This window comes from Glandiceps talaboti, chromosome 2 (genome assembly GCF_964340395.1).
Source record: "Glandiceps talaboti chromosome 2, keGlaTala1.1, whole genome shotgun sequence".
Classification (NCBI taxonomy): domain Eukaryota; kingdom Metazoa; phylum Hemichordata; class Enteropneusta; family Spengelidae; genus Glandiceps; species Glandiceps talaboti.
In genome coordinates this window covers 26838632-26864610 of record NC_135550.1, presented here as the reverse complement: position 1 = coordinate 26864610, position 25979 = coordinate 26838632, and the positions used below count along the sequence as shown (strand labels likewise).

The window sequence follows — 25979 nt, the reverse complement described above, 5'->3', positions numbered from 1 at the left end:
TAAAGAAAGCACAAAGGTATATCTCTGTGATTGCATGTGACATACAGTAATATACACTTATAAACTCGCCAATAAATCTTACTGATGACAAGAGAGGCTGTTTCCTACCCTGGCATTCCCCTTTGTATGTAAGTTTCTTTAGAAAATCTAGTTTGTTTCATTGATACATGCTTCACTTGCTACTTACAGGCATGTAAGTCATTCTGTATTCAGGCATAATGGAATGTTTGCTAATAAATAATCAGATGATGTAATTTGACTATCACAGCAAGTTTGTTGGGTTTACCATAGGATACATGTACCAAGTTTTGTGCTTGTGTAAATTTGATGTGCAATATGAAGTACCCATTGCAGATCTTACAAGTAGTATTACTAATGTTGAAGTCATCCATCACTGAGCAATTTCACAAAAAGTATACAATTATGGTCTTTGTTACTTATTTCAGACTTATTTCTGCCTTTAGTACACTTACATTGATCACTGCCATCAACTTACATATAATTTTGGTTGATAAAATAGCATCTCTGTCAAGATAAAGAGATTGTGGTAACTATGATGTCATTTCCTGCAAGGTTTTCCAACAATGCCTTGCAGGAAATCCCTACAATGGCAGAACACATGTAAGTGCAGTAGGGCTTCTTTACATGATAGCAAAGTTGAATAAGTTACCTGCACTTGAAACATTTGAAACTTATTACCCACTACCGACGATACAAAATAATATTGCTACAGAATGAGTATTTTTTCAAATAAATAAGTCACACGCTATATGGTGAATTATTTTACTTGTGGTAGAAAACATGTATGGCTGCCTTTATGTGTGTGGTTTTTTTTTTCATTTAAACATGGTTACAGCTTATTCTATGAGGCACAAATTGTGTGGAAACATTTTATAATGTGACAAAAACATTGACACTGATATGAAGCAGCAGTCTTGAACCCCATAAAAACAAACCAACTAAGGATGGTATCCAGCTCATAATAGTGGTTGAACTGAACACAGAAAAGTGTAAAAACAATATATTTCAACAGGTTTGGTCTCTAAAATATTGGGTCCAAAAGTCAAAGAACTAGAACACAAACATGATATAACAATGATGTGATGTTGCTAATAACAAAAACAGCCTATTGAGGATTACAATGCCCAAAACTGACTAACTTGTACTGAAAGAACACAAAATTGATGTTCTTAACTTGACAACAATTGTATTTGACTAAGACACAAAAGGCTCACAGCCGAGATGCACAAAATATAAACTGGGTTCAAATTTGCATATTAAACCCTTGTGAAATAAAAACAAACTGAATTCAAAATATTATGTGACAGAAAAACAAAACTACAAACAAACAAACAATCTGACTAATCATCAAGTGACACAAACAAACTGAATCAAATTTCTTATAATTTAATATACTGGTTATCTTTTGGCTGTCTTGATTTGATTTCAATTTTTTTTTTTCAATATAAGTTTTTGTCTTGTTTTTGTTGTTTTTTTTGTCTCCTCAGGGCAGTAAGCCAGACCTGTATTTTGCAAAGGGATGCCTGTCAATCCTTCCATCTTCTTAAAATAAATAATTCAACAACAGTCGTGTTTATGTAAATAAAACAAGTACAGGGACTACAACAATAATTGCACACCATAAAATATAACATAAGTTGTTGACAACAGGGAGTGATTGACTGTATGTATGAATAATTGGGCAGGACTGTTCTCCATCCCTTGTCTGTCTTGTTTGGTTGTGGGATGAGTTATGGACTTCCAGTTTCTCTTTCCAATGTCTAGAAGTTTCATGTTGGCCATTTCAATCTAGCATAATGTTAATACTGTGCCATAAATTGTAATGTCATAAATGCATGGCTCCCATCACTTTGCAGCGTCCTTTTTATATTATTTGAGGCACTGATCTTGCTTGCTTGCTTGCTTACCATGTTATGCCAAGGACAAGAAACAACACAAAGTGTAGCAAATAAATCCACTGTCTAACTCTGTCTCCCTTCAGCAAAAAAAGTACAATAATACAAGTGGTAACCACAGCAACCACTACTCCATATAATCCTTGTGGTGGTGGTGGTGGTGGTGACAGTAATGGTGGCAAAAAACTGGTCATGTTTAAAGCAATTGAAACATATCTGGTTCCTTTTCACAGCACTGATGAATGTTTTAAAAACAATACCAAAATATAACAGGTCTGACTCCAGCCAAGACAGTTTCTTTGTTTTGTTTTTCTCTGTGGCTTCTAATCCCATACATCACATTGAACACTACACTGATGTACTGCTGCCATTTGTTGCATTGCTATTGCTACAGCTAGCCTCTGGTACAGGTGGATCTGAAAACAAGCAGACAATATGAGTTACAATAGCGATATTTTGAAATGCTTCGTTGCTTTTGGTGGCGAGGTCACTCTAAGAAGGTCACAACCACTCCTGTTTTGCACTTAGTCACACTTGCTACAGCATGTGACTAATTCCAAAACAAAATTCCAGACTTGATGAAATATATACCTAATAGCATGTAGGAATTGTCAGGAGCTATATTGTTAGTGACGATGGTCAGATGATCAACTGAATCTCCTAAGGTACTTTCACTAGCCTGTGTGCTGTTCAAGTTGTATGTCGCAGCCATGACTAACCTAAACTGCAAAACTGAAATGGCCACAGGCGTAGAGTGAACATGCCACCAGCAATGAAACATTTGAAAATAAAACTAATCTCTATCAAAGGGGTTGCAGTTTTGTAGGAGCTCATACAAGGACTCTTAGTTGAGTTTTTCACTTTCACAGTCCTCAATAACAATCACCTCCTTACATCCTAGCTTTCCATCAACAATCATTGTATACTCTTTATCTCCAAGGCTTGCATGACTTTGTATTTTATTAATGTTATTTCCAGGAGTTGACATGTATTCATATCGTTGAAATGCATAAGATGTAGTACGTACAGGACATACAAAAATATGACGCTGTTCCTATAAAGTCTAGAGTCATTTTTGCTACATATCTGTTAATGGAAGCTCTCTTGTGGTATGTTTTTCTCCTTCTCTGGACTATGTGTCCATAATAAAGTTTAAATATAAATATATAATGTATATCTAAGGTTTACACAGCTAGTCTTCCATATCTATCACAACTGTAGTGGAGAATTTGCACACTGTTTACCTAATAAGTACCTAACAAGTACCTACCATGTTCCAATGATGGTCCCCAAATGCGGACAGTTCCATCATCTGAAGCACTAGCTAACATACTAGGTATATGTGGATTCCATGACACACAATTGACTGTGCGTGTATGACCTTGGAGTACAGCAATGGGAAGCTCTCGTTTGTGGTGCCAGATATAAACTTGATTGTCTAATCAAGAACAAATGTAAACATTGGTGTAATAGTTTCAGAAAAGTTATGCACAAGAAAGGAATAGTATGAAATTGACAATGAATTAGGAGTTGATCTTTGTCATATCTTGCAGGTTTATTGACTGATCAAACAGATTCCTGGACAGTTTTCTTAGCTTTTAGTATGAGCATTTCTAAATAAAATACATGTATGAGGAAGATGAATGAATATATTGAGATGTTCTTACCTTCACTACCACTGGCAATGAAGTCCTGATTTAGGCCACCAAAACAAGAATATATTGTGTAAAAACTTTGTGTGACACCTTGGAACTTCCTGATTCGTATTTTATCTTGAATATCCCATAGGTGTACTCCCTGACTGGTTACATTGAGTAAGGCTAGATTTTCTTTGTCATTCAATGTGAAAGACATGATGGGATGCTCCTCCTGGGCTCTGGTAACACAAGAATACAACAAACACATGAAAACAACTAGCACACATTTCATCATGTACATATTGGAAATCATTCTCTCATGTTAATTCCACTGGTCCATGCAGTGGCTGCCATTCTTACAAAATGAACTAATATTTCATTGATATGAAATCAAATTCAGTTTTGAGCATCTGGGCATGATTTAACAGTTTTTGCTAGCACATATTAGTAGTGTCATCTGTAGAATCTTGCAAGTCAATAACAGCACATAATATTGGAATTAAGTCACTCAATAGTGATATTGATACACGATCCTGTGTTATCAGTTCGACATCAATAAACTGCAAAGTTCTACAGTAAATTACAAACACAACAATAACAGCAAAAGTAGGACATTTCATATTCTAAGCACCCTCTTCTTCCTGCACTGTACATCACCTGATCTGTCTTTTCACCAAGTGAAAATGTTTCTCTATCATCAAACTTGAAAAAACATAAATTTAGATATTTTGATACTTGGAGAAAGTATCTTTTGGATACAAGTGCACTACAATTCTTGTTGTAAGTAGGTTTGTAATAATATTCATTTTGAAAAGGAATAATAAAATCTTTCATTTGTATAAAATATATAATTATAAATGAAAATCATCATATAGTTGGATTACTGATTCCTGCAGTGACTGACTGGCGACAGTAAAACAAGAATATGGAAGACAGGTAGCAATGAATGTGAATACTTACATATTATAATCTGATGATTCTTCAAAATTGTAAGCTCTAATTCTACGATGTGTGTCTGAGGCTAGAACTACTCTACCATCTGATTTGACAGCTACACATTGAACTCTGACCCCTTCCCATGAATCTAGAACATTACCATCTATATCCTGTGATGATATAAATCAAAATAAATTATGGTAATGACAGAACATGTACATTATATTCTCATTACATCATATTCCAAACTGCTCACAGCTTATAGAAGAATTACAAACAAACAAACAAACACACATACACACACACACAAACAAACAAACAAACAAACACAAACACAAACAGATTACATAAAATAAATGAAATAAATCTATAAACATCTATAAGAACATATTTCACAAATCTGTTGAACAGGCTGTGATAAAGTACATCACTAAAATTACTGGTACAAATGTACCACAACTTCCACCCAGTTCCTACAAATGTATCTTTAAAACATTTTAATGTCATGTTCCAGCTCTGCACACACCTAAGGATGGTTTAGAGTCTGTATAAATGGGAATAGAAACAAGTCATGAACCTGTTCTGAGCTCTATGAGAATATTTTAGAAAGTCTCCTGGAGATACACATGTGACTTTGTAATGTTTACTGTCTCACCTGTAAGAACAAACTTGGCCTGAAAGATCCTGGCATTCCTATATAATGCACTAATTTTCCTATATCAAAGTAAAGAATACAGAGTGCACAAGACAAGCTATGCAATGTGTACATTATACAAATACACTGATGTACTTACACATTGGTAAAACTGTCCTTTCATACCACCAGCTACAAATCTCTTACAATCTGAGTTCCAGGCTGCACAAGTGAGGCTATCATCTGGTGATTGGCTCATCTTACATCTCAATTCACCAGTCTTTCAACAGACAAAACATGAAGATTAATTACTTTTTTTCTGGACTTACAAGTGTAAATATGCATATCTTGATTAAAACTCCACAACCTAAAGATTGGTTGAACCTAATATACTGACCTATACACTTTTGACTTGAATCTCCCTGCTGAAAACTAAGAAATGTGCACATATGGGTTTTCATTTTTTTATTAATATCCATCTTGGTTACACTGCATCCAGAAAAGATTGATTTCCCGATAGATGGAATCTATTTCATCATTTATCAGACTGCTGTATGTACATTTCATGAGGGATGAAATAAATATACCTTTTATGTTTTGCGAATTTATAAGTAATACATATCATAAGTCAGGGAAGTAAGATGTGAGAAAATTATACCATACATCAATATTGCATTTTGTATTTCTAATTTACAGTCCTTATACTTTTACTGAACTTAGTCCCAATTGAATTACTATATGTCTGTCTCATGGTGACTTATACTTATAAAATCATAACATTTGTGTTCCAGATAAACTGGGTGCAAATGTCACATGCACAACTTATCCTACAAGAGCTAACATCAGCTTACATCGTACATGTAAATCATGAACACATTGCTGATGGACATATTGCGTATACTGCTGATAAATTCATTGTGTACTCTTTAGAATTTTATAGGGTGGATTAAGACAATTTCAAATGTTTGAATTATAATACTAGGTATGTTACATTTCCAAATATTTCCATTTCATTTGGTACAGTAGGTTACACATAATGGCTTGTCTTATACAATAGATAAAAAAAACCATCTATATTAGTGAACTCCAAAATAAAATTACAAAAGCATGTTACGCAAAAAAGAAATTAACCACATATACATAAATAATGACTTGGTTAGCCAATACTATTCTGTCTTTCCATATAACAAAGGGCCCATCTAGGATAGTATTAGCTGATGAGAGCACATTTCTCAAGATTATATCTGATTTTCTTTGTTGGAGGAAGACTCCATGATTGTCTACGCTATAAATATTTGAGATAATAACAAGTTGTATTTAATGTGTTCTACTTGTATTCTTTGAAAACTAGATGTAAATCTTGTCAATACTTCCAAATACAAATATCACTTGCAGTAAAAAAAAAAAAAATACCAGATATCACATCTTCAATCTTCAATCTCCTAAATTTGCTATTTTCAGTATCAATTTCAAACACATGAAATATGGACATGATCTGTGAAATATGGACATGATTTGTGAAATATGAAAATGATCTATGAAATATGGACATCTCTGAAATATGGACATACATGTAATCTCTGAAATATGGACATGATATCTGAAATATGGACATGATCTCTGAAATATGGACATGGTCTCTGAAATACCTAAATGTTCATCCTAATATGACATGGGCCCTTAAAGTTGTCATCTGTCCTACCAGGTTCCCACTTATATAGCTAAGGTTGACTGGTGCACACTAGTGGTTTTAATCTTGCCAAAGGACTGTAACCATTGAGAAACAAATAACAGCAGCAAAAGTTCAAACTGACAATTTATGATCCCAAGCCAGCCACTGTGACCCTTCCACCATTATGATTCCCATAATGTTTAAAATGGACACTTTCTATGTGATATAAGTGTTGTCTCCTTTCAATTTCATACATGATACACCACATAACTACAATTCATACTTGATAAGTTTGGACTCACCTCTACATTCCATATCCACAGTTCTGAACTCTCTTCTGGACCACAAGCTATTATAAGTTTACTATCAGGACTCCATGCTAGGTATGCTACACCAAAGGCATGGCCTTCAAATGTATGCAAATGTCTAAGTTCTTTGGTTTCCTGGTAAAACACAATAAAGCATGTTATTATCAGCATCACAGTAGTCAGAAATGAATTGTTACCAAGATGGTGTTGTGACTTACTACTGAACACCTGTGTTTCCATCATAGTTGTCATCATATTGTAAACTCAATTATGCATTACATGAGCACTTGATCTTTCAAAATCTACAGTGTACCACCATCACTTTGCCCCCCCCCCCCCTCTTTTTTTTTTTTTTTTTACATCTAAATCAATTTACATTGCATATACTCACAATCATACTTTGTTATTGTTGAATATTTTGAAGGGAGATAAATTATTTCAAGAGCAAGAAATCATGAGTATTTGTCAGCCAACATACACAAATTAATGACTGTACTACGTGTAGTATGATGGTGTCCATCATGACAAATTTGTTCAAACTGTTGACATGGCACTAATTTATCCAAATTAGGAAAAGCATGAGATGTAAACCAGTCAGTATCAGTCTATCCAAATCTATCAAATCACACAACAAATAATCTATTACCTCAGCAGCCAACTAAGTGGTTCCCCATATGGTAAGAATGGCAGCCCCTGAACCTTAACCTCACTGATTTCTCACACACCAAGTTTGGTACTCACATACAAAGATATACAGGTATGTGCTGACCAAATCATAATGGGTCACTTTTTCATGAAAAAATCTGTATACATGGGTTGACTTTTCATCTGAAAATTCTGAAAAGCTTTAGAAATACCTTCACAGCATCAGAATTAAGGTAATTGTTTGTAAATGATTATGACTGGAAATCATTTAACAATTGGTCTGTCTTTGGATTATACATGGGTAGATGTTTTGAATGCCCACTGTCTGAAAATTTAAGGAGTACCCCTGGGATCAAACCCACTTCCTGACTGACTGACAATAATGAGCTTGGCAGTCACTAAACTCCACTGATTTCACATGTACTGGTTGTTGCAGTCATTCAACATCACTCACCCAGATGTCTTACTAGGTAGCAACTTTGATAGCATTACCTTGATGTCTTCACCTGTAATGACATGGTTGCCATCCAACTTTATACCTCATTGACTTCCCATATAAAGACATAGTTGCCATTTAACTTACCTGGTTGACTTCCTACATGAGTATGGTTGCCATCTGACTTACCTTTGGCTACCAGCCAACTTACCTCATTGACTATGTGGTTGCCATCCAACTTACCTCATTGACTTCCCATATAATGAGTGTGGTATCCTTAGAACCTGTTGCTAATTTGGAACCATCAGGTGAAAATTTACAAAACCATACTTCATCACAGTGTTCATTGAGAATCTGTCTTGTATCACATGGAAAATGTTCCCTGTTGACAAAATGTAATGCATGTAAATTGAGCAGAAATTGGTCAGTGTCAGATAATTATTGTTATACCAATACCCCAATCAAAACAGGCCTGCAGTTGAATTACATTTACTCTACAAGAATTAACAACTGTAAACATTACTACATTTACATGTACAATTTTTTCACTGTCTATTTCTCAGGAAGATGCTATCTGTGGCTAAGTGTACATGTATATTACACAGATATTACACGTTATCTTTATAGCAATGATATTATTTCATATCCTTAATATGGCACATTTTCCACTCTGCTGAAAGTGCTTTACAATTATAATTCTTGCCATGAACGTACATGTATATCAACACAGCAGCCTTTGTATACTTCTTCAACTCCCAGGTAAACATAAAACCCCTGCTGTATGTGCAAATGTAGAGGATTACATCCTTCACATAGCAATTCCTAGCCTACCAGGTCCCCAATTATACAGCTGGATTGACTGGGGCACACCCATGGTTCAAATCTTGCTCAAGGACTTTAACCATTCACAAGCAATGGCAGTGTTGAGGCTCAAACCAGCAAAGTTGAAGACTTGGAGCCAGCCATCAACCATTGTGACTATGTAATCATTAATCATTTCATTGCATTTAAAATACACTTGAGTAAAATAGATTTTGAATACCTGGTACACATATGATCAACCAAGAGTGATAAGTGGATGGAATCATCATGTTTGGTATTATGGTAGGGACATCTATCTTTCTGTAATTCTATGGCTTGACTTAGTAGTGTCTGTAGTCGTCTTGGAGGTAACATTATAGAAGGTGGTAACAGAGCTGGATTGACAAATAAAACAGTGCTGCAAAATTAATTCTTTTAAACCAAACAGTCATCATGTTGGTCTCTTCTTGTAGTAAATGTACAAAGGTACAAACGTGTGACATGTGTGAAACAAGTCCAGCACAACACACTGTCCTAAAAAAAGTAGATGTGTCTGTACCTTACATTATACTGGGCTAGTGACATATGATACACTTTCAACAACAAAATGTGTTTCAGGGTGTATGTAATTCAATAGTTTCTGTTTTCACCAACATCTCTGTGCTGAAATATCATTTTATGCCGACAATAATTTATACATTAGTCAGAGCATCTAATCCTCATAATACCTTTTTCCCAACATGTCACATGTGCATCTAGTTTTTAGGCATTTTACTTGCAACTGATATCTAGAATACTGATGACTCTTTATTTAGGTAATTGTGGCACTACTTTAGTACAGTAGTTACCACACCATTTTTCATGTTCAATCAACAAAGTAAAACAGTGTCATAGGTGGGTTAGTACAGACAATCACCAGCTTAGTATTATGTGACATGGTACAGAACAAACTTCAACAAAAACAAACACACCATTATGACATGGTAGCTTTCCCTCACCCATTGACCTCATTACCACTGTCTGACACTAGAGGGCAGAATTAATAATGCAGGAGCTGACAGGTTTAGTTGTAGAAATGTAATCTAAATCACTCAAGGGAATGTTTCATCAATTCATAGATCTTGGAGGGGACAGAATACGCAACTGTGGAAAACATCAAAGGATATCCAAATGCTTACTGTACGATGGTCTTATACATGCTGTAAACCAATTAGTCAAATTATTTCATTACATCACACCAACGAATCTAACACTGGCAAATAGAGTAAAACTTTGCACTGTACCAAAATGCTCAAATAAATCTTAGCTTTCAACTACTGTCCTCAGGTCTTTATCAGGGATGTGACTAAATATTGTCAAGTGGTAAAGTATAACAATCACCCCCACCCCCCACCCCCCACCCATGTCATCTGCACAGATAATTCTTCATCATAACAAATCATACACCTTAAAATTTACATTGCTGGGAAGGCTAAAACTTAGTTATATCACCTGCACAGACATATTTTCATAACAAATCTAACACTGTATATTTGCATTGCTGGGAAGGCGAGAACTTACTTTGAAGCTGTTCCATTAGTTTGGCCCTGGATGTAGCACCTTTACCTGCCCAATGGGCTTGTCTGTGTAGTTCTTCTGGACTTGTGCACATTAAAAACCTATAATATATCAAGAACAGAAAACTCTATTAATTCATGCAAGTGAGTGAGTGAACAAGGAAATTATGGAAGGATTGGAGTCAATGTTCTGATTTAATACAAACAATATATATCTTGACACATTTGTCAAAGTCAATATAACTGTTATTGTTATGTAAATCAATCATTACCGTTTAAAAATATGAGGGTTTTGTTAATGTTGTTGTTGCTGTTGTTGTTGTGTCGTTATATTCTGAAAGACTGGTCCATATAATATGTGACATTGTGACTTTAATTATGGGATGCCAAGCTTTGTTTAACATCATTATTGTGCAATCTATACACAATTTGTCAGATTAGGGCTAAAATAAAAATAACCATTATCTTAATTATAGCAATCCCATATTTCCTCCATTGATTCCCTTGTCATGATAAAAACACTTATATAGCATTGTAATCCTCTTACTGTCAAGACAAGAGTCTCCAACTCATTTATTTCCATAGTGACTATACATGTATATGTAGCCACATTAGATATATTCATTGACCTTATATTTGCATACATGGTTTATATACTATATATATACATAACATTGCTAAAAATATCATTTACAAAATGCAAATATCTTTCATATTTATCCATACATTTATCAAAATCATGTCAGATAAAATGATCATTACAAGTAATCATAGTCATCTATAACCTTATATAATAGTACGACATAAAAACAGCCAACTAAAATATTATAATAATATTTATCTTGTGATGTGCATATCATCCACTGTCATCTTTTTTAAGCATTAAAACACAAATTTCACACTTGCACTCCAGCCATTATATAATAATGAAATTAGCATTTGGTATTAAAAATTCATGCAAATGAGTTTTTGTTCAATTTAGGAAATGATAATGCTATATGTAAATTGTATATTTAGGTCAGCCATAAAATGAAAGCTAATCAAGAGTTGACATGATTTCTAAGCCGATGCATTTCTTTCTATAATTCACACCAATTAGCTTCCACTCACATTAGAGCACAAAGTGAAAGCAATATCCATTTAATGGTAGTCTTGACAGAGCTACCTTCAATATATTGTGTCTATTGTGATATGCCATAATGTCATGATTGTAATATCAAGATATTGTCAGCACAACTGAACAAGAACACAGAGATGAACTGGGAAATATGGAAATTAACCTGAGGCCATATTAACACATATCTGACTGTGTCAACAAATGCTCCCGGTACAACTATTACTCTGGGGTTGATATAAAACAGCTTCCTGTCTGTTATAAATGTCATGCAATATCATTTTTTTTTTTTTTTTTTTTTTTTACAATATCACAGTATTGTTTGTGTGTATGCTAACAGCACAAAATGATGACAACAATTTTTAGAGTTCAAGCCAGCATTTCTCACTATCTAGAATGACCACAGTCGATTTTCAAATGTCAACAATGTCTACTTTGATGATGAAAATATGACATACACATACATTTTAATTTCAAGACAAGATATGCAATGTATCTATAGTAATGGAGATGATACAATATTTCAATGATATATACACGTATTACTTATTATGCTTGTTGTGTTGCGCAAGCTTTTCCAGATGACTGGCCATTATACAACTTACAAGGTATATTCTTCAGAATTTGAATGTACATTCATTCATTCATAAGGAATTTGCCACAATAATCAATCTACTTTAAAGTGTTTTGCATCAGTCACAAACAGATGCATGATTTGTTAGTAACATTATATAGTGTTTATACTTAGCTATCATAGAATTTGAATATCAGCTGATATATACAACTGTACATATATGTACATGTCTGTAACCTTTAAATTCCTCTGAAGATCATAGATGTCAGTTACATGTACTTGTTCAATACAATCTTACTTCTTTGTTCAAACTGTAGTGTATAACACATGTTTATGTTTTGGTTTTTATCACCACTCTGTACACATGTACAAGTATATCTGACAGACTATTCAAATTCCATTCCAAATCTATTACAGTAGCAGTTAAAACCCACCTTTCAGATGGATATTGTTGGTACACATGAATTGCTATGTTTTTCTACTTGTTATAAATGTTAGTTTGTATCTCCATTACCAAAGATATGCTTCTGAAAGACTGTGAGAATGATTCCTCTCAGTGTGTGAGGTTTGGAAAGGGACTTGAATAATGAGTGGCAATCAAAACAAACTATGAACATGCAATAAAAAGGATAGAATCCAAGTAATTAGAGCAAAAAGAAAAGTGGTATTAAAATCAAATTGAACAACTAAATGTAGCCGACCCCTACAATGTATATCATATTTTAATCCTATAAGTTAGATACAAGCAAATGTAGACATTCTAAAACAAAAAGGCTTTGGTCATATATTTGTTATAATCGGTACTATTTCAGTGATTTCAATGTATATCCAACAAAATTGTAAACTCAATGCATGTATGATATATGAAGGAAATAACTACATGTACAAACTACTACAAGGTGTACATATACATGTACAAACAGGTGTAATATTATTTAATCTAGATACAAATTTATATCTCAAAATATATTGGATCAGTAAGGGAATCTAGAAATGAATCAATTACAGTTGGGGATAGTAGTAGTAGTTTTATGATTTATAAATTGGACACTGTCTGCAAAACATGTCATTTCATATGGTGAACTTAGTATTTATAATGAGAAGATAGCTTGACATTGATAAAATGGTGTAAAACCAGATGTTGAGATGGACATGCAATGGTTGATAAAATGATGAAAAGATATCAAACAATCCAATAACTAGTCTGTTTGTTCATGTTTTCATTTTATAAGCATATGGTGACATCTCATAATGACATCAAATATAAATGTGGGGTTGAATTTGTCGATATAGTCATAGACCTCTCCTTAATAAACATAATTTCACAGCTGATACTCTTGACAAATTGAATTGAGAATGGTATTAACGGACAGAGGCGATAAATACTATACTAACCTGACAACAAGGTCTATCTGTCAAATGAAATTCACAATACAAATGTAACATCAAAAGACTGTACAAAGTGAAACACCTTATATAGGTACCTCAAACTGCAACATATTGTATTCATCCATTTATATAAATACACTATCTCACTATCTACTTTCATTATTTTGTCAAACACTTTTTTAAACATATTTTTGAACAGATATCCTTTGAGAATATATCTTTCTATGTAGGTTGGTTTCAATTACAACTCACTCAAATACTGTCAAACCTTCATCTAATCTCTCTCAATATTTTTTTTAAAAATGTGACATATGATACCTAAGAAAATTACAAATCCCTTAGCACCTGTATCGTATATGACCACACTTTGGTTCACAGAATATTACAAATCCCTTAATACCTGTATCGTATATGACCACACTTTGGTTCACAGAATATTACAAATCCCTTAATACCTGTATCGTATATGACCACACTTTGGTTCACAGAATATTACAAATCATTTAATACCTGTATCGTATATGACCACACTTTGGTTCACAGAATATTACAAATCCCTTAATACCTGTATCATATATGACCACACTTTGGTTCACAGAATATTACAAATCATTTTTAATACCTGTATCATAATATGACCACAGTTTGGTTCACAGAATATTACAAATCCCTTAGCACCTGTATCATATATGACCACACTTTGGTTCACAGAATATTACAAATCATTTTTAATACCTGTATCATAATATGACCACACTTTGGTTCACAGAATATTACAAATCCCTTAGCACCTGTATCGTATATGACCACACTTTGGTTCACAGAATATTACAAATCCCTTAGCACCTGTATCGTATATGACCACACTTTGGTTCACAGAATATTACAAATCCCTTAGCACCTGTATCGTATATGACCACACTTTGGTTCACAGAATATTACAAATCCCTTAGCACCTGTATCATATATGACCACACTTTGGTTCACAGAATATTACAAATCCCTTAGCACCTGTATCGTATATGACCACACTTTGGTTCACAGAATATTACAAATCATTTAATAATGTATCGTATATGACCACACTTTGGTTCACAGAATATTACAAATCCCTTAATACCTGTATCGTATATGACCACACTTTGGTTCACAGAATATTACAAATCCCTTAATACCTGTATCGTATATGACCACACTTTGGTTCACAGAATATTACAAATCATTTAATACCTGTATCGTATATGACCACACTTTGGTTCACAGAATATTACAAATCCCTTAATACCTGTATCATATATGACCACACTTTGGTTCACAGAATATTACAAATCATTTTTAATACCTGTATCATAATATGACCACACTTTGGTTCACAGAATATTACAAATCCCTTAGCACCTGTATCATATATGACCACACTTTGGTTCACAGAATATTACAAATCATTTTTAATACCTGTATCATAATATGACCACACTTTGGTTCACAGAATATTACAAATCCCTTAGCACCTGTATCGTATATGACCACACTTTGGTTCACAGAATATTACAAATATCGTATATGACCACACTTTGGTTCACAGAATATTACAAATCCCTTAATACCTGTATCATATATGACCACACTTTGGTTCACAGAATATTACAAATCCCTTAGCACCTGTATCATAATATGACCACAATTTGGTTCTATTTATATATGACCACAGTTGTTTTGAGTAAGACCAGATATACAAATTACAAATTGACTAGATACTAATAGATACCAATGTACAAAACTATTACATGGTTAATACCATTAAAATTACTATCAATTTCATTTTTATATTCCATTACAGGATCTGGATATGTACCTATAGATTTGCTAGCAACATATCAATTAACCAAATACTTGTACATGTACTTGTTTATGGCTCATGGGTATTAGGGTGATCATATTTATTTTTATGTTTGTCAGTCAACATTGCAACACTTTGAAACTGATAGGCAGGTTCAAAAAGATAAGATGAAAAAATATGTGCATGTGCTCATGTTTGGTGATGCTTTCAATTCACAAATAGTCTGAATGCCTTAGCAAACTAGGGGGGGGGGGGGTATTATACCATATGTGAGGTCATTTTCTACATCTCTTTCTCCAGATATAGTCAATTGGACAAATTTTACCAAAATCTCCTGCTGGGGGAAAGGGTGAACAGCACATGCCAATAGTTATCCACACTGACAGGCGGTTGTAATTGGTTACTTCATTCAGTTTTCTACAAACTCAACCTCCAAGTAACATGAGAAGTTGAGAACATGATAATGTTATCATCATGTTTATCTCAACACTTCAATAGCATTAAACTACCGCTGTCAGTGGTAAGAAAAGAATGACATTCTAAAGAACGCCATTTGACTATACAGTGGAGAGAGAGATCATAGAAAACATTTAGTTAACTAGACTAAAGGAAACCATGAATCATTTTATTTATAAAAAGCCTCAAATGTTCATGATAATAAACCTTTTTACCCAAACCTCATTTTTGGTGTTGTCATCATACCACCCATGACATTTTAATTTTGTCCTCATCCAGTCAGAGGGGGCAACAATTTATTTGAATCAAGGAAATATTGGGTCAGTCAGTCATAAGAAACATAACAATAATTAGGGTTGCCCATACCTACTACAATCTCCCTTGACCTGTAACCATGTGTGTTTAATAATCACCAGTGACTCAACTGTCATATTCTGAACATTTCATATTTATAACTCAGCATGACTATGAAACAATCATAAAATTATGTATATTCCCATACCATACATAACTAGATATATGATTTTAAACATTGATGACATAATAAAAATATATTTTTAGATGGCCTTGGTTATCTTCTAATTATTTATTAAATATATTAAATATCAACATTTGGGTTAAAGGATCTACACGGTTGTGTTTAGAATAGATTTTTTGTACCGATGATTTCATCATATTTCAAGAATGTATGTGTGACTGAATTAATACAGTTTAAAGTATCCATCACAAATATTGAATTTCTTGTCATAACCAACAGAGAATTCTAACCCCAACCCACTTTAAATGATTTGCAATGGATGAAATCCTATGAATGTGACATGTACTGACCACTTGTCTGTCAGGGTTCAGAGATAAAAGAGGGGAAAAAATATCAATATTTCTCATGAATTGTAGAGGTAACCAAAATATCCTGGACAGTGAAACAATGATGCTTGAGAGTGCTTACAACATATGTTGTATTTATTACTGTAATACACATTGCATGTTGTCTCTTTACTACATTCTAGAGGTCACTGATGGTTACTTATCTTTTTTTTAAGATTTGGTAGTCGACAGGTCATTGGCCCAACTCTAAAACCAAAACATGCTCCACATACTCAAAACACTGTACAACAATGGGTGGGTGAGTAGTTGCAGAGAGTTGGGTGGGGGCGTTGTAATCATATATATTTATGTATTATTACACACAAATCTTCAAAGCTCAGCATATACTTGGGGGTTACTTGCCTGTTTATTGACTGGAAATGTGACACTTCTCAATGAGTGTAGTATAACACATTCAGCCAGTAGACAGGCTATTACAATGCACTAGAAACTAGCCTATTACAAAATGTTCACTCCTTATGCACAAGGGTACTCAATCCCTAGCAAAAATAAAACTAGCACATACTGATAATCACATTACAAATGAACAGCTGAGTTTATTTTGTGCCTTTATCAAGATACAGTCAATACATCTCACTTCTTCAAATCTAGAAAGTTAGTTATGATAATAACTAATTGAGGTCAAAGGGTTGATAACTTTTTCCCTTCTCACAGCTGCTGTATATTTGACAACAAAGCTGCTATATGTAGATACTTGATGTTTGAGGTCACATGGGAAATCATATAACAAACCAACTACTGTAGATAACATGGACTCATCATATTTATTACTAGTTAATTAGACTAGTTTTGTAGAAATATTTATGTCTAATCTGTATAAAATGCCTAGCTGATATAAATCTGACAGTCTAGCAAGCTACTTTCACCTTATAGTCTACCTTCTAGTGAAGTTCTACATCTACATTTAAATCTTTTTATTATTTACATATATGAATACTTTATTTTACGTAAGAAGCTATATGTGCCAGATCACTAATTTATGTAGACATGGAAAGCAATATCAAGAGAAGACAAGTCTACATTGTAACACTCCAACACCTGCCCCATCCCCTATAATTCAAACCACATTTCTACCCTTTATAATATTTCCAAATCTAATTTTCCAATCGTATATCTGAAATTATGTTCATGACTGTTTGTCATTATGGATGTCTCAACCAATATTAGCCATTTTATGTAATTACGTCTGGGATATCAATCGCTTGATACTTTATTTTACCACGAATCCCTTTCTACTCTACATGTACTCTATAATAGTTTGTATGAACTGAAGGAAATAATGCAAGCTGAGCTCATTTCATCAACAATCCCATTTACTGAGCAAATTGTGTCTTATAAAAATATAGTGCCAATGGCATTGTAGCATATTTTACTTACATTCATAAGAATTAACTCAGTTTGTATTATTTGACCATACATCCCCTTTTTTCAGTGTACCCACACAACACTGATCAGATTTAATAGACACGAATGATGTAAACAATAAATCTAGCTGTCATTTGATGAGGTTGCAAAACAAAATAATATGTCAATGCCCACTATAGTATCTGACCATTGTGCTGGGTTTGGTTGAATTTGATTCATGCATGTCAGTGATATGGCACAGGACAGATCAATATGCAGACATCTGACAAATGCTCGGAAGCTAGCAGTGTAGTACTAGTAGTGACAATTCAGGCCTTTGACTGCAGTGAGCTAAAATGATTATATTCAGAATACATTAATCAAATCAATGTGTACACATGCATTATATTTGTCATCAATTTGTTAGCCATGATGGTGACATCTTGCAAGTACAGTAAAATACTGATTATATGAACTCTGATTATTTAAATGCTTTGATTATTCCGACAAACTTCATGTCCACATATCATGCATATACCAACTAACTGTCTATTACTCATAACTCTTCTGACTTGTTGGGATGATTGGCATTCTCTAATGCTATCATCTTACTTACAATTATGAACAACAATCCATATTTCAGTAAGGTTAGGACTGACCACTGTGGAAGCCACAGTAGTTCTTGTACACATGTATACACTTTCAGCACATTTCTGTGGGCATTTCACGGACACTTTTCCTTTCCACATAACATCTCCATCACTAGTATAACTTTGGTATCAAAAGACTTGAGAAGATCATTACATACTGTACTACAACTGGAAAATACATTTTGTAGGTGCACATTTTCATATCATCCATTTTGTTCATTTTTTTATGTGCAAGTGCTATACATCAACACACTCAGAATAGACTAGAATTTATCATGTTATTCACAACAATTTAGAGACAGTACATGACTTCAGTGTAAAGTGCTCAAAGATATTGATCCACATTGTCACCATCGTAGACTGAAAGATTCACTGTTAAAGCACTCCACACACACCACTGTCACTATTACAAACACCATAATTGCAACAATTCATGGAGCAAAAACAATTACGACCATTTCAGTCTCTCATGATGCCTGTTTCTTTAAAAGGACACCAGAAATTTCCCTATTGTCAATGTCTGGGGAAAGGATGTTGTCAAGGTCACATATCATATCTAGTGTCCAATATTTGTTTGAACAATGACACATACATGTACACCCAAAACAAACACTGAAATTGAACCATTCCTGTTGTATTGGATTGGTTTTGCAGTGTTGATTGTATTTACTCAGTTTTAATTTCACAGTTGAACTATACAGTTACCAAGACCATACATGTGTATATACTCAAATTTGTATACACAGCTGTTGCCATTAAATTAATATTAGCAACCAAACATGAAAGTCTAGTTATTTCAAGTACCAGTACTAAAACACCCCTTCTTTTTTATATGTATAATATTTATGTAAATTGTAGTGATGTCAATATCTAATTATTATTTAACCTTGAATAATCAAATACATACATACCTCAACTCAGTCATCAGAATGTTTCCACACACACACACACACACACACACACACACACACACACACACACACACTCAATTTGTTCATCTTATCAGTGTTAAGTGTGTTTTAACTTAATGTTGAAATATTCTGATAGTTGAGTTCTCAGTTTATATGATTATCTACATTGTACACTTATCACATTACTGTCACAAATGAACAAAAACATTGAGATTTCTACATCTGCAAACATGTTTTTTTCCTTACATTTGAATTCTAAATTTAACAATGACTGATTGATAAAATGATAACTGTATACAATCTGCATACAAATAGTGACAACAAATAAATGATTCTACTCTTCAATTGCAATGAAAAGCTGTGACAGCCTTTACATGTTATGGTCACCTGACAAAAGTATATTTACATATTCAGACATCTTTCATCAGCTGGGAATCTATTGATTATTCATTCACAACAGTTGACAATACTGTGCTCAGGAAATATGCTCTGAACCAAAATAAGCTATCACCCACCAATTACAACTCACTCATTTGGATACAACTTTTAAATGTCTCTTGGAATTTGTAGCTAATGCAATATAATTGGTTAGAACTTGTGTGTGTTTTCTAAGAACTCTGATTTAAAATATATGGGCTGTATTTTCATATTATTTCAGTAATTCTCTTCAAAAAAGGTTCATCAATTGTATACGACCACCAGGAAGAAATCAATGATGCTTCAACAAATTTGAACCATGACGGTGGCACTCTGAATACCATCGAAAACATTATTCCATAAAAAAGTTATTGTAGTGGTAGACACTTGAACCACCATTGTTTACATACTACAAAATGCTGACTTTGGAAGATCGTGTTTGGGTCATAAACAAAGTGAACACTTGCACCAAAATATGAAAGACATACATAGTAATACAGCAAAATATACTTTACATGTATTACACTTTTGATAAGCAATTACCATTATGCTAGGTTATAATGTAGTCGAAAATATTATTATGTACAGACAGATACATAGGTAACAACACTGTTGCAAATACTAGTTATGGCTCGAGGCGGAAAACTGAAAAGAAACAAACGTACACATACAATGTATAACTGTAGCAGGGTGATATTTGGTAACAAAAGTTCTACTAAATCACCAAAAGACACACTTACCCACTCAGCACATGAACTCTCTCTGTATTGTATTTGAGAGGTGTTAATTCCTGCCGTAAACACTGCAATGCTTCTAATACATGTGTGTCTTCCAGATATTCTAGATATTTCTGCTCAAGTAGAAGGAACTTCATTTTCTGGAAAAGAAGATTAATTTCCGTATTCATCCAATAGTCTATAAAACAGAAGATTATATTACACCACAAAAGAAACACTTGTTGTCAGTTGTCAGATTTTGGACAGACAGACATACATAATCAAAGATTTATAACTGTGGTTATACTTACCCATGGTTACCATACAATAACAGTGAGTCTCCACATGAAATACCTCAAAATTATTTACTGTATCATACTAGACACTCATGAAAATTGTTCAAAGCATGACATTTAATGAAAGGGAAAGGATACCCTGTGATTTAACCATTTTAAATAAAAATATGAATGTTAAACATGATAAAATCATACTGTGTTGTTTCATTCACTTTCACTTATCGATATGGGAGAGGATGTCGATCAAAACCGTGAACGTCTCTGCAATTAGGCAGAAGTGATGTATGGACTTAGACACTGCTTCTGCTGTCTGCTATCAATGCTATTGTGTCAGACCATTGTATAGTGTATGTCAGTTCACTAGCAAGTACGCTACTCGGAAACTACAATGGCCTCAACGCACAAAATATTCTGTCGTTTCTCCTCATTATCCTTGAAACATGTGATAAATATTTGAAAGTTTGAAAACAGGTCTTATATACTTTGGTTGCATTATGTCTTAACACATTGATCCACAATATGGTTGATGACTACATACATGTAGATGTGTTCAAGACAAGTGTATGATAGATATATAAGCTATAAACCCCCAACCCCATACAAAACACACACACGCACACGTGCACACACACACACACACACACACACACACACACACACACACACACAAACACAAGGTGGGTAATATACTAGTATCATTCCTACTGCATTGGTCCATTTACACTGACTACATGCTATACTATGATCCATTTCATGGAAGAAGTCAATAACTAGTTTTATGATGCAGAAACATGGCACATACAGACCTCACATACACATACACATACACATAACAGCCCAAACACATACGGACCTCATACACATGTACATACACATCATTCCAACACAAAACCCTTTCCCCCAAACACAGTGACACCATCCATCCATACGTCATACAGACAGGTAGACAAAATTAAAAGAATCATTCCTGCAGTGCCCACTAACACTAACTTTATAAGTTGTGACATGATCAATTTAATGGAAGAGGACAATAATTTCCATGGCACAGAAACACATAGGCACAGACACATGCAAATCACATACACACCTGACACCAGACACCCCCTCCCTTCATCCCAAAACATACACACTATCAATATATACTGATAGACAATGAGTCATTCCTATGGCCCCATTAACACTGACTTTAGCTGGGATATAATCCACTTAATTACTTTCATTACAGAGGCACAGGCACATGCAAACCACATACAAACCCTACACTCTCCCCCCCCCCCCTCCATTCCACAGTTAAGTTAGTTTTCTTGTGATACTATAAGTTACAACTATTGACCATGTCCATATGGTCAACTTGATAAAAGACGAGGGTGTTTTCTTGTTACAAATATATTCATGACCACAGCTGCCTCTACAACAAAATATTCAAATACCTGAATTATACAAAAAGAGATCCATTTGCATATTTTACCAAAACTTCTTGTTTGATAAAGTAAATACATTTATCGACTTTCATTTTAATTTTAAAGTCAAAATTAAACGAAAGCAATCATGGAAGTCATTGACTTATTCCATGGATTACTCAAATGCTACAACTTTCACAATGCAGGATGACTTACAGTTGGGATCATAGATTCTATAGGGTCAGTAAGGTGACACATATCATGTTTCAAGTGAAATGTGTCTCTTTCTAATTGATGTGTTTCAAGCATAGTGTTTGTAGACAAGGATATTACTGCTGTGATTTTGACCAGACCCTATCATCCCAACACTTTTCAATTTAGTGCCTGCAGACATTGAGTACAAGCTGGGTAAATCTAATTTGACTGTATATGATCATACCTCGCCAGATGCTAATAAAGGTCTTGTATTATGGCTGCTTATGGTCTACTCTAGGTACACTGATTTATAATTGATGTCAACGACACAGACCTCCACACACACAAGACATAATTGCACAGTACCATATTTTGTGAACTCAAAGAAAATATTACATATGCAGAACTGAAACTACTACAACACTGACACTGGTTCGTAAACTCTGATCATCGGTGACCCCCATCTGTCACTGTAATTTGAGCCATGCTATTACCATACTGCTGAGTGAAAAGTTCAACATAAATAACTACCACCACCTACAAATTTCACCAGAACATCAACAGAATTCAATAATATTTGCTGTGGGCTTGATCCCTTACAGAAATCAGACAAAATAATTGCTTATACATTTATATCACAAAATTCTAAACTGAGATAATTCAAACTTTTACTTCTGGATCAATCAACAAATCACTTATTTGAATCAATCAAATCAGTTATGTGACAGAATCAAATGTATATAATTATGTGTTTTTTTCAATCTGTCATTCCTTTTTAAAACTAATCTATAGAGAATTGATGTCATATAAACTAAACTCTGGGATTGTGATTTTAGGCACCACTCTTGGAGCTGATAACTGACAGCCCCTGATTTATCGTTTTGAGATCTTCAAATATATACACAACACACTGTACTAAAGTTAGGGTCTCACTGCCTATTGGAGACTCTTTTGTTTAAATGACCTTGGCATGCTGATTACAGTAAAAGGCTGCTGGTACAAAGCACTTTAAATATTTAAATGTCATACCATTTATTACAAATTCTGCACTTTCTTCCTTTTAGGACTATTTCTAGTATTTTGTGTTTTAATATTTATTATTAATAGCATTTCTGTAACTTGCGGTTGATGAACACCTCACTGAGAATAATGTCTAGGCTGATATATCGTATATTAGAGGGTCTAATTACTATTGTAAATACATGTATGTGAATCAGATGCTGATAATTGTATCATTTATAACAGTTCAAAAGAACACTTCAAGATTCATTTACTCATGATATTTCCTCATATCATCTAAGATTACTCTTAAGAGAAAATAATGATACATTATTAACTTTGGCCCTCCAAAGTAATATATATGCACAACAAACAGAAGGTGACAATAAAATACATGACCATACTTGTTATGTGCCTTATTTCAGCAACTGTGACACTAAGCAAAAACTGTGGCAACACAACCCATTGCAATGGACACATACAAAAGTACCTGTAAATGGGTTATTTGTTATCAAGTTCGGCAACCTTACATAAGAGGCTACCTGCATACTGTATGGGGGTCTCTTTGATCTAACTTGACAGACATTGTAATGACTACAGGCCAACACAATGGACATCCTTGAACAGCTCAGCTGACTCCAAAACAAATAGGAGCATTGGGTGTGATGTGGCTCTTACATTGCCCTCCACACAAGTCTTTGTTCATGAAAACAAAGACTACCCTAATATACTGGTGGGTATAAACAAATCCTTTTAATTGTTGTTATTTCCCTAAAATATGCAGTCACTTTGATTAATTCTTTCTCAATTAAATAATTACCACAATCTATAAGTTAACAACTTATTCCAAATTCAGTTATTGATTGCTCAGCTTGTGCCCTCCTACACATTGAAGTACAAATATCTTGTGATATCCAACATGGCATTGCCTACTACTACTACTACTAGTATTTTCCAATGCAGTGTTATTTTAGGTCACTATCATTATCATGTCCAGCCATCCCTGTACTCTTCACACCTCTAAACTCTAAGGACTCATTCATTCTTCAACAAATTCAACCTTTGAATCATACAGTTATTGTTTATTCAGGTATTGCCCTATTTCCTTCCCTCTAGTTTTGTTTATTATTTTTATATATGGAACTGTTTCAGTCCAATATCCAATATTTTTGTTTCAATAAGTTTTTCATTATTTCATGTGACATCTTGTATTTGTGTTGCTCTTATTCTGTTTATTGTATGATTAATTGGAGACAAGTATTTATTCATATATTCATACTGATAAATATCTGTCTCACTACGTTTACATTACGGCATACTTACCAAAGTTCCTTCAGGAGATTCTATGAGGTCTTTCAGTTCATTCAAATCTTCCTCTGCCTAAACACACAGGAAATAAGTATTCCAACAGTCAAATGAGGAATAAAATATTTAACAGTACATGTATTTTGAAAAATGCATTCGTTTATTTTTTGCCGTTAAGCTACTTTGGGGTTATCTCTCCATCATTTTCATGTCTGTAAATTTAAAATCACTTATGCCGTGTAAATCTGTCCGTAGAATGTGCTGTTCTGTATACAATTTCGAGGTCACCATTCCCAGTGAAGAAAAATAAATTAAATCGCGTCTCGTGATATTATCTCACCTTTCCCCATTCGCCGTCCATGACGTGCGAGCGAAATCTCGCAGCTGACGGATGTTCCAACCGACAGCCCGACTCGGCCATGAGTTGATCAACAGTCCGACTGCAAATGAAACAGCAAGACTATGTGAATATTCTTAAACATATCTCGTTTCCTCCTTCCCGATAAAAAATACTGAAATGGTGAACACGAAAAAAAAAATTACAGTGTACTTCAAGATGGCGACATGATTTGCACTCACTTGAGACCTAACATCCTCAGATGTTGCCCTATGAGTCTCACGATTTCCCGGTCATTTTTGGTGATTATCTTGGGAGGTGGACTCTTTGCACTGTCTCGATCTGCAACATCTGAGGTGACGATTTCACCGTTACTTGCCGTGGCTCCGTTTGCAAAGTCATTGGTGTCTCCATTGTGCTGAGCGGACGGAGAGCCATTGGCATGCATGGCGGCGACCAGACGTTGTTTTTTCGGCGGTGGCGGAGACAATCCACCGTTTTCTGAGTCTGACGAGGAGGCCAGTATTGCTATAACACAACAGATGATATGATCTCTTCTAAAAGAAAATATAAAGACGAAAAAACTTGGGTGAAATTGGATGTTTCGCAG

General features: G+C 34.2%; 1 protein-coding gene across 1 annotated transcript; it reads right to left on the bottom strand.

Moving 5' to 3' along the window:
- Positions 1–2211: 2211 nt before the first annotated feature.
- LOC144451167 (WD repeat-containing protein 26-like) lies at positions 2212–25972 on the bottom strand. The gene is made up of 13 exons (XM_078141955.1): positions 25612–25972; positions 25373–25472; positions 25051–25107; positions 20862–20998; positions 10546–10643; positions 9227–9380; positions 8428–8566; positions 7098–7238; positions 5284–5403; positions 4514–4659; positions 3584–3792; positions 3187–3354; positions 2212–2332 (listed from the first exon to the last, which is right to left on the bottom strand). Exons 1-13 carry the CDS (start codon positions 25815–25817, stop codon positions 2265–2267), a joined length of 1743 nt encoding a protein of 580 aa, XP_077998081.1. The 5' UTR covers positions 25818–25972; the 3' UTR covers positions 2212–2264.
- Between the last annotated feature and the right edge of the window lie 7 nt (positions 25973–25979).